The sequence below is a fragment of the Octodon degus genome, unplaced genomic scaffold, assembly GCF_000260255.1.
Source record: "Octodon degus isolate 3935 unplaced genomic scaffold, OctDeg1.0 scaffold00353, whole genome shotgun sequence".
In the NCBI taxonomy this organism is placed as follows: Eukaryota; Metazoa; Chordata; class Mammalia; order Rodentia; family Octodontidae; genus Octodon; species Octodon degus.
In genome coordinates this window covers 762760-780014 of record NW_004524929.1, presented here as the reverse complement: position 1 = coordinate 780014, position 17255 = coordinate 762760, and the positions used below count along the sequence as shown (strand labels likewise).

The following is a 17255-nucleotide window of genomic DNA, read 5'->3' as shown; positions in this document are numbered from 1 at the left end:
AATCCCAGCACTTGGAAGGTTGAAAACAGGAGAATCACTACGAGTCCAATCTGTGTAGTGAGACCCCGCACTAAATAACCAAAAAAAAAAAAAAAAAAAAAATTTAATGTTGAGACAGAATCTCACAATCACTAGCTTCCCAAGCTGGGCTCGAACTTACAGTCTTCCTGGATTGCAAAAAAACAAAAAAAAAAAAAAAAAAAAAATGAACAATAAATCTAACCACTGAATTTGATTTGGTTCTTATCCAATTTGGTTTGTGCCCAGAACTGTAAGAATTTAGTTTGTGAACTGAGGTACCTCTGTAATTATATCATTCTCCAAAAACAGACAAACCACTGGACTATAAAGACTACTATTAGTTTTGCTGTTGTTGTTGAGGGAGAGTGTTGAGACAGGGCCTCACTATGTACTGGAGGCTGGTCTTCAGCTCAACCTTCTAAGTGCTGGGATTACACAAGCTCTGATGAGACTATTATTAACTTTGCAAATGAAAATTATCAAGACTTTCTTGGCAAACATAAAGTCTATAGTGTCTTAAAGTAACAACATTTGAAGATGTAGAAGTTGTGCACGTAATTTAAAAGTTTAAGATTAAAAACTTGATTTTCACTTTGCACACAACACAACTTGGTGCTTTTCTAAGTACACAAAAACAACAAATAGGGCACAGTGGTATACACCTCTAATCTCAACACTGAAGAGGGTGCTGTAGGAGGATTGCCATTGAGTTTGAGGTCAACCTGAACTACACAGTGAGACTCAGTGTCACAAAGTAAACAAACAAAGGTCATAGATTTGGCTCTCATATGAAATTATAATTAATAAAGGAGATTATAATTAACAGGGGGCCAGGGAGATGGCTCAGTGGAATAAGCGCTTCCCTGGCAAGCGCAAGTGCCTGAGTTCAATCCCTGGTTCTGCCAAAAAAAAAAAAGGACTAATGATACTGGAAATATTAACCTTCCATACTGATTACCCTTTAAAAGAAGTCAGTAAACAGCAACTCTTTTGTCAACATGAATGCTGGAAAGAGGCTTAACAGGTTTCAAAGCATGTAGAGAGTTCATAACCACCTAATGCTCACACAGCTGTAAGAATATTTGACTGTGACACTAAGTAGCTGCTGCACTGTTGTCTGAGGTGTCCTCTGAAAACTCTAACACTCCAAATTTAAGAAATTCTGAACAACTAGCAACATGAGGGGGTACTTTATCTTAATGAAAAAATAACCAATATTAAGAACCAAAAAGAGAAAACTCTTAAGTATACATGAATCAAAAACCAGTACTTAAAAAAAAAACAGTACTTAGGGGCCAGGGAGATGGCTCAGTGGAGTAAGTGCTTCCCTGGCAAGCGCAAGGGCCTGAGTTCAATCCCCAGTTCCACCAAAAAAAAAAAACCCAGTATTTAGCAGTTGCTCAATTAGTATTTGTTATATATAAAATATAAACATATTTTTCAACATTTTTTTAAAATCAGTATTTGTTAAAATTTACCTGGATCAACTAAAGCTTTATTAAATATTTCTTTCAGTTTTCGACTCTTCACATTTCTTCCTTGAGCAAGATTCCGATACATCTCATACCCTATGATCATAACACCACCATCTTCTTGCCACCTTTGCAGCATATAGCTTCTTTCTTGAGGACGTTTCACAGTTGCTAACTCAGAAACCTTTTATGGGAAAATAAGGATTTTTAAAATTTGCTATTAAAAATGTACAAAAACTACATAATGCCACTGAAATATACATCATTAGCAATCAATTTTTCTTTTACTATGAACTTCATACAATTATTTTGACAATAGAAAACATATAAAATATTATACCTCAAGCTTTTCATCATCTCTTAATCCCTCTTGCCACTTCTCAAATTCATTCATCCAATTCAAAGCAGTATTAAGAGGACAAACTACTAAAGCAGTACTGAAGTCCAATTTGTCACACAAAAGAACTGTGTGAAGAAAACTTACCACCTACAAGAAAGCAAATTAAGTTGCCACTTACACATAAATATCCACAAAAAAGTTAGTAATCAAGCACTGTTACAATTTAATGGTTTTGTTTTGCTTTAGACTATAAATCAACTAACAAACCACCAGGTTAAGTAAAAGAAAGAATTAAAATAGTAAAATGAGAAAGATGAAGCCTACACTGTACAAGGTCCTTCAGATTCTAAAGTTCCATGTCTGTATGATCAATATGAATATTATGAATGAAATCTTATTAAAACAAAACATTCTTCATAGAATATGCCAAAGCCTCGCAAAAAATACCACTGTACATTTAAGACACAATTCTTCAATGCTATACTTTTCCAATTTAGTATGTCCTGATATAGAATTATACATCCCTGCTACATTACCTGCCATTTAGAACTGTTGTATTGTTTTGTTTTGCTTCAACTCAGTTGTTGGCACTAGTGGGGATTGAACTCAAGGCCTTGCACATGCTAGGAAGCACATAACGTGGTCATCTTAATAATGAAATATTTTTTCAAAAGCCAAGTGTGGTGGCACACACCTGTAATCCCAACACTGGGAAGGCCGAGGCAGGAGTACAAGTTTGAGTTCAAGGCCAGCCTGGACTACAAAGTGAGACGCTTTCTCAAAAAAATAAAAATTTATTACTGCAGCATCACAGAGTATTTAAAGTTGTAAATGAAGTTGCCACCTCAATGTCTTTGCAGTTATTGTTGGCCATACCTGAAGCCCCACACTTCATGAGGATATCTACTCAAATATCACCTCTTCCCTAATTCTCAATCCTCCTTTGCTGGATTATCTGAATGAGTAATTTGTTACTTAATTTTCTATTAGAATATAAGATTCTAGGGGAAAGACTTTGTTATTCTTGTTCACTGTTTTATCTCCAGCCCCCAACACTCCTTGGAACGTAAAGAAACCAATATATATTAAAATATGCACAAAAATATGATACTTCCATATTCTTTAGTTCTTACCTGCAAAGTCTTACCAAGGCCCATGCAGTGGGCAAGAATACATCCTGAACCTGGAGATTTTTTTGTTTTCTTCACAGACTCACAACAGCAATCCCACATAAACTGAACACCTAAAAATGACAGTTTTTATTAAACTAAATTTAAAGGTTCAAGTTGAAATTCCTTACATATAAACATAGCAAGAAGAAACAAAGCTTCTAAGAAACAGAATTTTTAAATACTACTTGGCGTTAAAGAAATTCATATACATAAATGAGATCTTACCACCAATAAGATAAATTTTAAAAAGCCACAAGCTTGCAACAAATAAAGTGTCTTTCATTTATAATATCCAAGGTCATACAGATTTTCTCTATATCCTAGACAGAGACTTGAAAATACTTAAAAACCTTATCCAAAAAGGGAACAACTTTCTATCAAATATATTTTCAATTTTATTCACCCAATCTGAAAAGGGAAACAATTCCCAATCTCTCTTTTATTAAACAGTGAAGACAGAGCAAGGAAGGGGTCTAGCAAAGGAATATACTTTGGTACTAGCAATATGTGAAAATACAGATTTTTTTAAAGTTGCTATTAAAAATGTACCCAAAAAAGGTACTATAGAAATTTTCTTATGAAATAATTCACATATTCATTCAAAAAAGACTTAGTGACTCCACTTTAATAAAGCAGGAATTACAGATAGTTGCACAACTTATTAATACCAATTTAGTAATTTTATCTTATTCTATTGTTTTTGTTTTTTTGCGGAACCGGGGATTGAACTCAGGCCCTTGTGCTTGCCAGGGAAGCACTTACTCCACTGAGCCATCTCCCCAGCCCCAATTGTTTGTTTTTTGAGATAGGGTTTCGCTAAGTAGCTCAGACTGGCTTTGAGCTCATTTTGTAGCCCAAAGTGGTCTCAAACTCACCAACAATCGTCCTGCCTCAGCCTACCAAAGGCTGGGATTAGAGGCATGTGTCACCACATCTAGCTGGAATTTCATTTTAAAACCTAATTGAAAATGCTGAAATAGCATTTACTAAAGAAGGCTTTGAATTCACTGTAGTTATCCTACTCCTTCTGCCAAACTAATATAGATTATGACATCCACTTGCTATACAAACTTACACCCATTTGTTTTTTATTGTATTTGTTTTCTTGAGACAGGGCCTCACTATGTAGTTCAAGCTGGCCTTGAACTACCTGCAATGCTATGGCCTCAGTCAGCTGAGAGCTAAAAGGTAAAGATGCATGCTTCCATGCCTGTCTTTATACATGCATTTGTAAGAAACCTATTTTCCCTATTATAACACTCACTGTGTTAGCACAATCATCTAATTGTGTTTTTTCTCATTTAAGGATCATGTGAATTTTTTTTTTCTTTTTTTTTTTGGCAGAACCAGGGATTGAACTCAGACCATTGCACTTGCCAGGGAAGCGCTTATTCCAATGAGCCATCTCCCCGGCCCCATCATGTTAATTTTTGCTCACCAATTTATCACCAGTGCTTAGCAGAATGTAAGGCACATAGGAGAAACTACATATTCGTAAAATATAAATAAAAGTGACGTAAACATTTAATAGTTTCTTACCATCTACTTGATGGGGCTTTAATTTGATAACCATATTTCTATGAACCTGCACTAAAGGTTCTTTAGTTTCTTCATCTTCATCTAAAACCAATTTGGTTGTTATTGGACATTTAGTGGGTGAAGCATCTTCAATTTCTATGACCTACAAAAAAAGAGTGGTTGATAGATGAGTTCATAAAAATCTTTCAGGCAATGGTGGGATTATCAATCTTATGGAGAGTTACAAAAGAGAGATCTATATTCCCATATTCCACATTCATTACTTTGGTTAAGTCTAGGATAGAGACCAGGTTTATATATTCTCCAAAATAAAAACTGCTACAGGACTTGAAACACTCAGTAATACAATAAATGTAGCTTAACACTTTTCCACTCCAGTATCTTAATACACGTTAGGTAAAATTATGAGGAAAAAAAACCTCCCAACAATTCTATAACAGTGCCATTAAAATTTGAAAAAGACACCTATATTCCGGGACAGGGGAGATGGCTCAGTGGTCTAAAGCACCTACTTAGAACAAGTTTAGCAAATCACAGGGACCGCAGTTCAATCCCCCAGCACCACATGCCAGCCAGCCCCACCCCCTGGTGGGCTGAGCTGCCCCCCCCCACACACACACACAAATAAATTATAAAAAAATTATTAAAAAAAAGACACCTATATTCCAACCAGGAACAGTTCTTTCTACAGGACAAGTGAAAACATTTGAGGGCACCTATGCTTGTGACGACTGGTCTTAACTGACACTAAGTGTTGTAATAAAAAAAATACAGTGAATACTTAAATTTAAAAATATCTACAGAAAAGGACAAACTACTACCAATACACCTCAAAATATTCTCCCTCACTTTAAACTCACTTCTCCCACCACCTTCTTTTGGAGACAAGGTCTCAGTCTGTAGCTTGAACTCACTATGTAGTCTATGCTGGCCTTGAATTCACAGCAGTACTGCTTCAGCCTCCTGAGTGCTGGGATTACAGGCATATGCCACCACATCCAGCTGGAATTTTATTTTAAAACCTAATTGAAAATGCATAAATAGCATTTACTAAAGAAGGCTTTTGGGGCTGGGGAGATGGCTCAGTGGAATAAGTGTTTCCCTGACAAGCGCGAGAGCCTGAGTTCAATCTCCGGTTCCGGAAAAAAAAAAAAAAAGAAGGCTTTGAGTTCAGCGTACCTATCCTACTCCTTTTGCCAAACCAGTATAGATTATGACACTACCATACCCAGGTTCTCCCATCATTTTTATCACTTAATGAAGCAATTCTGGAAATCTGCTTTCATGCTTTTAGTTGTGCTGCCATGGTTTATGCCCTGAATCGATTGAAAACATTTATCTCTTATGATTAATTTCATGCTCAGAAGAGTCAGAAGTTACATGGTACCATATCTAGTAAATAAGGTGGATGTGATGACACACCATAGCATTTTTATGAGTCTGCTTTTCCACAGAATCACACTCAGCATCAGCATTCATATTCTTCTCTTACAGAAACCCAAGAAGGAGGACTTCTAGGACTGTTTCAGAAAATGGCAAGGACATAAGTATGTCTGAAGTGTGAGGAAGTATTTTGAGTTGGATTAATGACAATGTACCTTTTGAAAAACCTTAAAAGTCACCACATATTTTGATCATTCCTAGATATAGGAAGAGAAGTGAAATGTAAACATCTTATGCAGTGAAATATAATCTCAAACAAGAACAGACCCATCAAGGATGTCAACATGACTCCAAATGGAAAACACTGTAAATATATGTTGTAAAAGGAAAAAAAATCTAAAAACCTCAAGCTCAAAAAGCATGACAACAATACACGACAGTTAATTACAAAAGGAAAACCATTATCTTAAATTCCTTCTTTAGAACAAAACTTTGAACTAGGGTTATATTAGGGGTAGACTGTTTGCCTAGCATGTGCAAAGTACTGAGTTTGATCCCTTGTATCACATCACATCACACATACACAGAGACCAGTTTAAAATAAACTTAAGAGATACATACATACACAATCACAAATGTATCAATATACATGCACATCTTTTTTGTTATCCTATCTCAATGTTTGTTTATTACATAATATACCTGTTAAATGTGTGTAGGGTTAGGTACAAGCATTCCCACTTCACAAATGCACAAAGAAAAAAGAAAAGAAAGAAACAAAGAAAGAATGAACCAACCAACAAACACAAAACCTAAGGAACAGAAAAGAAACCTGCCTAAGTTCACACAACTGTCAATTATCACAGCGGTGAGATTTATACCCAAAGTACTGGTCTCCAGAATCAACTCTCTTAACTGCTGCAAATTACCACCTTAACAAAAGAAATGCGTTGATAAATAATTTTATGATTTAAGCATTAAAGACTAGAATTATTTGAAATTAAAAGATTATTGTTTAAGGAATAAAATTTTTCTTAAAATTGTAATGAAGAAAAATCAGATTTTCTTCATTTGTAAAAATTGTTGAGCACATACAAAATCAGACACAATAGAATAATGAACTCTATTATCCATTACATAGCCTCAAAAAACATCAAATTATGCCATTTTGTTTTATGAATATTTTCCCATCCATTCTTCAACTCCCAGAGTCTCATGATTTATTTTGAAGCAAACATAGGAAAGGATGCAATGTCATCTGTATTTGTTTTTTTTAACATTTATTTAGTGTGTGTGTGTGTGTGTGTGGCCAGCTCAGCCCACCAGGGGGCGGGGCTGGCTGGCATGTGGTGCTGGGGGATTGAACCGCAGTCCCTGTGCTTTGCCAAGCTTGTTCTAAGTAGGGGCTTTAGACCACTGAGTCATCTCTCCAGCCCCTGTCATCTGTATTTGCACATGTCTCTTTTAAAAAGTAATTCTTAAAACCTTAACTACAGTACCTTTATCACAATAAAAAAATTAAGTTTCAGATTGGAAATAAAAGATCTGAAAAGTGTGCGTAACTTAAATTTTAAGTGATACCACAAACGAAGATTTATACTGGGAGACAACACAAAATAAAACTAGCACAGGTTATATAGATTCAAATTAAATTTCAACATGCAAACTAAATCCTCTTAGATGTAGTAGCATCTGCATATTTAAACTAGAAAAGATTGCCCATAGCCTTCCCAAAGCTACTACAGCTACTATATAAGACAATGCATGTAAAGCACCTAGTAAAGACTAAGTATTCACTAAATTATTATTGTTTCCTAACACAGATGTATGCCAGCTTCATAACACTGAGGTAAAGTCAATAGAAAAAAATAGAAAATTCCCCTAAATACTTTTTCCTGTTAGATACGGCAGTCAGAAACTCAAAATGGTCCCAAGATTTCCATCCTGTATTATAAACATCCTGTAGACTTCCCCTTAAGTGTGTTTGAAATCTGTAAATATGATGGATTATTAGTATCATTTCCCTAATTCGGCTACTAAATGAGTCTGATTTAATCAAGATAGATAACCTCCTAGGTGGACCTGACTTAATTAAAGTAAGTCCTTTAAAAGACTGCAATGATTTCCTGTGTTCTCATAGATAAAACAAAAGTCATGCTGTGGAGAAAAAAAACTAAAAGATAAGAACCCAAGTGCTACAAGTACAAAGAACTGCATTCTGTCAACAAGTGAGCTGGGAAAGAAGACATCCCAGATAAAAGCAGGGACCCAGAAGAGCTATGCTCAGCTAACCTACTCCTAAGAGAACTGTAAGATAACAAAGGAGTAAAAACAAGATGTGGTGACACATGCCAGTAGTTCCAGTAATCTGAGAAGCTGAGGCAGGAGAATTCCAAGCTTAAGCCCAGCTAAAACAAGTTAATGAGACCCTTTCTCAAGAAAAAGAAATGGGCAGAGGCTAGGTGTATATATGCCAACCTGATAATCTGCAAACAATACATGAATACCTAAGGCTTTATTTGAAATTCTGCAACCAAAAACTCATCAGTGATTTGTATGATATTTTTAGATACTAAGTACTATCTTCAGAACTAGAGATTGATATGTCTTGATACTGAATACAGGAAGAGATTATTTATGAAGAAGTTACATGCTTTTCAGTGAATACACAGATACCTTTATGAACTCAACCTGTAACACAACTAATAACCAACAGCAATGAAATGGGAGTACTTAGAACAAATGACCAACCATGCCATAGTATAAAAACTGAAGGTATAAAATGAATCCCACATATGAATTGAACAAAGGGAATAAAGGTGGAGAAAACACACTTAAGCAACATATTGAAAGGATGAGTTGAACATTAAAAAGGTTGAGACCAACTTCTGATTCTAAGTCACAACACAATATTAGAGACAGAGCTTATCGTTCTCCTGTAATCAATTAGAAAAGTTGATAAAATATATGAAAAAATATTTTCACATGTTAGATAACAGGTACCAACAGGACTCTGAGCCTTGCGAGAAGAAAACCCAACAGAAGTCTTGTGTTCCCTTTGAACTGGCACTTAAAGAGACATTCCACAGTTAGGGAAAAAGGGCATCTTTGGAGTTCCTTGCAACAACCAACCAACAGGCTGCTCAGGTTGGAAGATGGCGGCAGAAGACTGCTAACTCTGAGTAGCCAGAACATGTTAAAGTTGGGATGTTTTGCCAGCTACAGCAGAAATTGGCCTTACTGGGGAAACAAGGAAATTCTGTAGGGGCAATCAGACAAGAGTTAAGCATTCAGCCAAACTGTCACAATGCCTTGCTTTTGCCTGCCTTGCTACCTAGAACATCTGCACTCAGCATAATTCTATGCCTTTGTTATTCCTCAAGAAATCTGGGTGCTTCAGTCAGTTTGGGCCTTCATTTTGGTGGAGTCCCCAACCCTTCTCAAAGATATTCTCTCTCACATCTTCATTTGTCTCTCAAACAGGGTTTGCTGGCCTGAACAAAACAGGTGCCAAAGCAAAGCACTGGGTTTTTATGTTGAGCTGATGAGACAAAGGTCAAGCTGAGAGGCTGGAAATTGCTGGGCAGAATTAAAAACAGAAAGAGTCTTTGAAAAGACTGCCAGAAATCAACACAATTGTCCCTATGTGTCTTACCTAAACATTAATATGCATACATGAGGTATGAATCTCTGTAAAACCAAAAAACGTATGACCAATAAGCTGTACGGTAACCAATTCCTAGTGATTACATAGTACTGAGAAGCATTCAATTTTAGATAAGGCAGAGTAGATAGCATGCATACAAAACTCAGATTGCTTAGCAGAAAATACAAAAGGGCCACATCGTCATAAAAGGCAAAACTATTCATATTCAAGGGCACTAAAGACACATTAATGAAGCTTTTTGAAAAACTCCAAAATGATTACACTCAACTAAAAGTGACTTACTCTCTAAAATAACATACTCAATAATATCCAATTTACAATGTCTATTTTTAGAAAAACAGAGTTGTAAAGAAGATGAAAATATCAACAATAATGCAAGGGGGAACAGTCAACAAAAATAAAGTAGGAAATGGCAGAGTTGAACAAACAAGCACAGTAAGACAGCTCTTTAGAAAAATACTCAAATTTTTAAAAATTGTGTATCTTGAAAAACAGAAGACATTAAAACAAAAAGAAACAGGCAACATGGGGGTGGGGGGTAGGGGTGGGTGTTTGACCAGAATGCCCAGAGCTGAAAATTACAGCATACTGTAATCTACTAAATAGTATTAAAACAGTAATAGCGCAGAAGAAAAAAATGAATTGAAAACAAAAAAACAAAAACTGTCCAAAATGGAAAAAAGCGAATATCTAAAATGTGATAGGTTCTAGCCTTAGTACAAACTGCTGAATTTTTTTTTTCAGAACTGGGGATTGAACTCAGGCCCTTGCACTTGCCAGGGGAGCGCTTATTCCACTGAGCCATCTCCCCGGCCCCAAAACTGCTGCATTATTATGATGGTTATCTGATATGGCTGAAGCCCTTAAAACAAGTTTATCTTCCCAGAGACCACCTCCCCCTCTTCTGCTCCAACCCAGCACACCATGCAATTTCCTTTCACTCTTCCAGCCACCTCAGGGAAGATCCCTAGCAGTATCCCCATCAGACTCAACCCCTGCAAAAAGCCATAAAAGCCTATGCCTCTCATTGTTCTAATTGAGAGAATTCCTCATCTTCCCCGGATTCTCTCAGTGTCCTCAAAGATAATAAGGCCTCTTTCCCTTTCTCCTTCTGCCTGTTTCTCTGCTGCGACGCTGCCGAAAACCTATCAAAATGTACTAAAGAGAAGAAAATACGACAAAACCCGTGGGAAAATATCTGACAAGGCTTATAAATACGTAATTGGAGTGCCACTGAAGAGCACAACAGAAAATTATTTGAAATAATGGTTAAAGTGTTCAAAAAATTTGATGAAAACTATAAACCTACAGGCCCAAAAAGATTAAGGAAGCTTAAGCAGATTATATAAAGAAGCAAATAAAATAATGATTACAAAAAAAGTCATAAAGAAGCAACACCTTTGAAAAGACGGAAAAAACATTCACCAATTTAGATCTTCTATATCCAAGGAAAACAACTTTCAAAAATGAAGAGAAAGGGCCGGCCAAATAGCTCAGCAGATTAAAGCGCCTGCAAGCAAGCTCAGGGGCCAAGGTTTGATCCCCGGGGCCTGCAGTGCCAGCCCCGCCCCCAGGGCACACTGAGATGGCAAATGAGACTGGATGTGGTGGTGTACAACTATAATCCCAGCTCTTGGGAGGCTGTAAACAGGCGGATCACTATGCGCCTGATCTAGTAGTGAGACCCTTCCCTAAAATACAAGATAAATAAATAAATAAATAAATAAATAAATAAATCGGAAGGGAAAAGGTAAATATCAATAAAAAGATGGACTAGGAAACTCCAAGGTCTAATTGCCAAAAAAGGTTAAGTAAACAAGCAGAAACTCTTAGAAACAAGTTACCCTGGGACCTGAAAAACAGTGAAAGGTTTACACCATCCAAGCAAATGCTCCCTCAAGAAGGCCATTTTTAGGATAGTTTTATAGCATTTATACTTGCCTTGCCCTATCTTTTACTTGGTGAGGTGATTGTTTTAGCTTTAGCAGCAACATGCTGGAAGAACACAGTAGACCTTACTTGTAAATTATTTTATATATCTATTGTAACCCATCTGAGGATATTTTAAGAATATATATTAAGGAGTTCACCTTCATCACTGCTTTGCTTAACTTGGAACTCTGGTGAGAAAAATTGAAAGAGCTACTAAAAAGTTGTCATGGATGACTAGAGTAACACATTATAGGTGGACAAATAAAAACTACTCAAGGCTCAAAGGAAAAAGAAAAACTGAAATGATATACTTTTAATGTGTGGGACACTTTTCATACATGGGACATTCAAGAGCAACCAAGTATGTAAGATAATTCAGAAAACCATGTGAGAGCCAGGGATGGTGGTACACACTTGTAATCTCACTCAGGAGGCTGAGGAAGGATAGCTGTGAGTTTGAGGCCAGCTTAGGCTACACAGTTCGTTCAAGACCACATTAAACTACATAGCAAGACCCTTTCGCAAACAAAACAAAACAAATCAACACAACACAAATGTGAATACCCAGGCAAGAAACATGCTCTAAAATGACCCAAGAAAACCTTCAACTGACTTTTTTTATATTCAGTATAATCCTAGTTCAGAGGTGTAGGAATGCCTTAGCACAAAGTCAATCTACAAATACTGGCAAAACATGAGGCATTCTAGGGAATCTCTTTCAAAACATCAGCTGAATGAATATGAATCAAAGTGACAGACATTTCAGTGATGACACACAAAGCATATTCTGAATAAATAATATTGAGGAGAGAACACAGTATACTACACCAAAGTATAATATTCAAATGGCCAGTCTGCAACTTAAAAAGAAAAAAACATAGTACGTTCAATGAAACAGGAAAGCATGACCCATTCAAAAGAATAATAAAACCTACCACCAAGGAAGACCACACAATTTCTAAAGCATAAAATTTAAAGCAACTGCCTTGAATAGACTCAAAAAGCTTGTATTGTCCTGCATTTTGGTAATTCCCATAGCATATATTCAAACTTTTTTTTTTCCCAGAACCAGGGATTGAACTCAGGCCCCCGCACTTGCCAGAGAAGCGCTTATTCTACTGAGTCATCTCCCCAGCCCCTTCAAACTTTTTTAACATACATCTATTATGATGTTTGTGATTAGAGATTTTTTTTGGGGGGGTCAGGTTTTCTTTTTCCATACTACTGTAACTGTTTTGAAACACCACAAACTATACTCGTGTAATACACTGAACTTAATAATTATAGTGTATGTTATAAATGATCTACCAATAATTGGCTGCTTCTCTCTCTCCTCCTCTGACCTCTATTTCTATTTCCTGGGACACAGTAATATGGAAAGTAAGCTAATTAACAACCCTACAATAGCTTCTAGGTATTCAAGTAAAAGTAAGAGTTGATTATCTCTCACTTTAAGTCAAAGGCTAGAAATGTTTAAGCTTAATAAGGAAAACTATCAAAAACTAAGGGCAAATGCTAAGTCTCTTGTCCAAAAAGCCTAGACAGCTAAGTAATGAAGGTAATGGAAAAGTTCTTGAAAGAAACTAAAAAGTACTAATATTAAGTAAATATAAAAATGACCAGAAAATAAAATAGCACTACTGCTAAGTGGTGAAAGCTGTAGTGTTCTGGATCACAGATTAAGTCAGCCATAACAATCCCTTAAGCAAATCCTATTTCAGATGAGTCAAGGCCATTGCTTGACCAATTTGCTCTCTGTGAAAGCCTGAGAGAATGTTTTCTCTCCATGTGCCTCTCCTTAGGCACACTCTACATCATCAATCACTTTCCTCTGTGGCCCCATAATCTCCTTGATCAGAAAATTTGGGATACAACTGAGTTACAGGATATTAAGAGCACATGTTCAGAACAAGTTTCTAACTATTCCTACAAAGGCTGGCAAAAGTGAACTACAAAAGAAAGTTCAAACTTACAGAGTTAATTCATAAGGTTTAAGAAGACAAGCTACCTCAATGACATAAAAGTGCATGGTGAAGCAAGAAGTGCTAATATAGAAGCTATAGTAAGTTATGGAAAAGATTTAGGTAAGATAATTGATGGGATGTGGCTACACTTAAAAGATCTTTATATTGGAAGAAGTTGTTTTAGGCTACAAAGAAGTCAATGCCTAGCTTCAAAGGACAGGCTTGCCAAGTATGGTGGTGCATGCCTATATTCTAGCATTCCAGAGGCTGAGGCAGGAGGATCACCACAAGTTCTGGGACAGCCAGGGCTACTTAGCGAGTTCAAGGACAGTTTACACTACATAGTGAGACTCTGTCTCAAAAAAAAAAAAAAAAAGAAATAACAAACGACAGGCTCACTCTGTTGTTAGGGACTAATGTTAGCAACTGGCTAGCTACTTAAGTTGAAGCCAATGTTCTTTCACCATTCTAAATATCCTAGGACCCTTTACTATACTTTTGGTACTCTGCTTGTGCTGCCTAAGTCAAAGCCACAATGATAACACATCTCTGTAAACATATTCTATTGAATATTTTAAGCCTACTATTGAAACTACTACCGAAAACTTCCTTTCAGAAGACTATTATCCATTAATAATGTACCTGATTGCCCAAGAGATCTAATGGAAATTATGAGAATGTTATTTTGACATTGTCAACACAATGTCAATTCTACAACCCATTGATTTGGAAGTCAGTTTCACTCAAGCCTTTTTTTTTTTTGGTACTGGGGATCGAACTTGGGACCCTGCACTTGCCAGGCAGGTGTTTATGCTGCTGAGCTATATCCACATCCCCTAGTCTCAAGTGTTATTATTTAGTAAATACACTAGAATTGCTTCTGATGAGTAAGCAAAGAACATGTCTTAAGACACAATATATCTCTAGCGAAGACGCTATGAATATTGCTGGAATGACAGCAATGTTGAAAATAAGGCCAGGCATGGTGGTACATGCCTGTAATCCCTGTACTAGGAAACTAAAGCAGGAGGATCACTGAGAGTTCCAGGCCAGCCTTGGCTACAAAGTAAGTTCAAGGCCAGCCTGAATCGCATAGTGAAACTATCTCAAAAAGAGACACCAAGATTGGTTTAAAGAAAAAAACAAATTCTATCACTATTTTGTATTCTCTAAAAATAAAAATATAAAAATAAATTTTGTTACATTCATTAAAAGAAGACACACCAGAAGGAAGGAAAAGAAAAAGAAGGGAAAGGGGAAAGGGAAGGGGAGAGTAGGGGAGGCACGCAAGTGAGCTACAGCCAATCCAATGTCCAGCAGCCACCTTTAGTCCTTCCCCTGTCCCTACAAGAGTTCCTACGCAGATGTCCTTCTTTAGTTCTCTGTGCTTGCTTCCTGGTTTTTTTCAATAAAAGGCCAAAGAAGCTTTAGTCTGGGGCTGTTTGTTCCTGACCACTCTCACACTGAGAAGTTTCAGATAAGGCAAACCCTCTGGGGTCTCTTGGAAAGTAAACTGGATACTGACTCTGAGTAACCACTCAGCCTTTGCACTGTCATGGTTGTGGACAACAATAAACAAATTTGTATGAATGAATTTGACTATTAAAAGAAAGTAAAGTAAGGCATGGCAGCATGCACTGACAGTCTCACCTGCAAGAGGCTGAGAAATGTGGTTTGTTTGAAAATAGTTCCAGATCATGAACTGGGTGTGGTGGCACACACCTGTAATCACAGTACTCAGGAGGCTGAGGCAGGAGGATAGCCATAAATTCCAGGTTGGCCTACACTACACAGGGAGTTCCAAACCAGTGTAAACTACATAGCAAGACCGTCTTTTTTTGGGGGAAAAAAAAAGTTTCCAGGCCCCCGGGGAGATAGCTCAGTAGCATAAGTGCCTACCTGGCAAGTGCAAGGTTCTGAGTTTAATCCTCGATACCACAAAAAAAAAAAAAGAGTTACAGATCAGTCTGGACAGAACAGTGAGGCCCAATTACAAGTTATAGGGAGCTAAATTAAATAAAAATCAAAAATAGAGCCAGAGAGGGAGTAGGCTGTCAAGAAGTTAGTAAAAGGTAGAGACATCAAAATTGTGCTGGTGAGTAAGGTCACTGGGCTTCTCGTTTTCATCACATAGACAGCTCTATCACCAAGATGGTCAATGTACCTAAAACCTAAAGTACTTTCTGTAAGAAGTGTGGCAAGCATCAGCCTCACAAAATGACCCAGTACGAGAAGGACAAGGATTCCCTGTATGCCTAAGGAAAGAGGTGCTATGATCAGAAGCAGAGTGGCTACAGGGGGCAGACGAAACCCATCTTCTGGAAGAAGGCTAAAAAGACAAAGAAGGTTGTGCTGAGGCTTGAGTGTGTGGAGCACAAGTGCAGATCAAAGAGAATGCTGGCCATTAAGAGATGCAAGCACTCTGAACTGGGAGGAGACAAGAAGAGAAAGAGCCAAGTGATCCAGTTCTAACCTCTTGCTTAACTTTAAGGCAAATTTGTTGAAGCTGTAGAAAAATTAACAGTAGGAAAATAAATGCAGTAGTAATCACAAAAAAAAATTGTGCTGGAGGCGTGAAGAGGACAAGAGATTAAAATCATAATGGCCAGTATGTAAATCATAGATGGAATGTATACTTGACTATAACTGGTACCACGCAGTCCCCCAGTCCATTAAGCCCAGATATGTACCAGGTAAGATCAAAAAGATCTTCCATTTACTCAAGAACTTCAATCTGTTTATAAAAAGAGAAAACACCAGGCCCATTAATTTGCTAGAGTATTCTATCAATACCTAAGAAAAAAAAAGTTATCCTACAAATATTCTTTATGAAGATAAAAGAGGTGAGACTATATACTTCCCTATTCATTTTATACAAGGACAATAGTGGTCTAATATGACAAAGATATTACAAGAAAGCAAATCTGGCAACTCTATTTAACACTGAGGTAAAGATCCTACCAAAATATTAGCAAATGCACTGTAACAATATATAAAAGGAATAGTACAGCCATGACAAATCAAGGTTTGCTCAAGGAAAAGAAGACTCATTTTCTAGGATATAACAGATGCTTTAAAAAGCACTTGAAATTCAGTAACCTATCTGTAATTTCAAAGGAGAAATAAATGATACATTGGAAAGGAATTACCAAAATAGCCATTTTCTCCCACTGGTACTAGAGATTGAACCCAGGACTTACCCACTACCTTGCCAACCTTTTTATTTTTTACACAGGGTCTCATTAATAACACTGGGTCACATAAAACACATGCCATTGTTTCTTAATCCTAATGAAAATGTATACTTTAGCATTATCATGGCCAGCTACGCATCTTGGTAGCTGTGCCGAAGGAATACAAGAAACAATCTTTGTGTTTACCCACTTGGTATGATGTCAAGGTATGTAGTCATGCAAAAATGTCAAACTTGGATTTTTTTACTCTACCTGAGCTTTCTAAATCTTTTTCTTTTCCTAAATCTTAACTGTGGTGGTTGCTACATGAAGTTTATTTTTGGCCTCTTTGAACATAAATTTGGCAAGGAAATATATATAACTGGCAGCTCTACAAAATTTTTATTTCTTTGTGACATTCTGCTAAAGATTAAACACCTCTGCTGAAGATAAAACAGTTTTAGCACACTCTGCATATTTTTAAAATAAAATACAGGGGCTGGAGAGATGGCTCAGTGGTCTAAAGCACCTACTTAGAACAAGCTTAGCAAAGCATCAGGGACCGCGGTTCGATCCCCCAGCACCACATGCC

The 17255-nt window shown here is 36.9% G+C and overlaps 1 protein-coding gene across 1 annotated transcript in view; it reads right to left on the bottom strand.

Moving 5' to 3' along the window:
* Nucleotides 1–17255, bottom strand: part of Atrx (ATRX, chromatin remodeler) — a 305544-nt gene that overhangs the window by 113299 nt on the left and 174990 nt on the right. The window contains exons 16-19 of the mRNA XM_023708369.1: nt 4545–4686; nt 2967–3076; nt 1834–1980; nt 1500–1677 (exon numbers count right to left, since the gene is read on the bottom strand). Of these exons, the coding sequence (XP_023564137.1) occupies nt 1500–1677; nt 1834–1980; nt 2967–3076; nt 4545–4686 (577 nt within the window). The remainder of the gene's footprint in view (nt 1–1499; nt 1678–1833; nt 1981–2966; nt 3077–4544; nt 4687–17255) is intronic.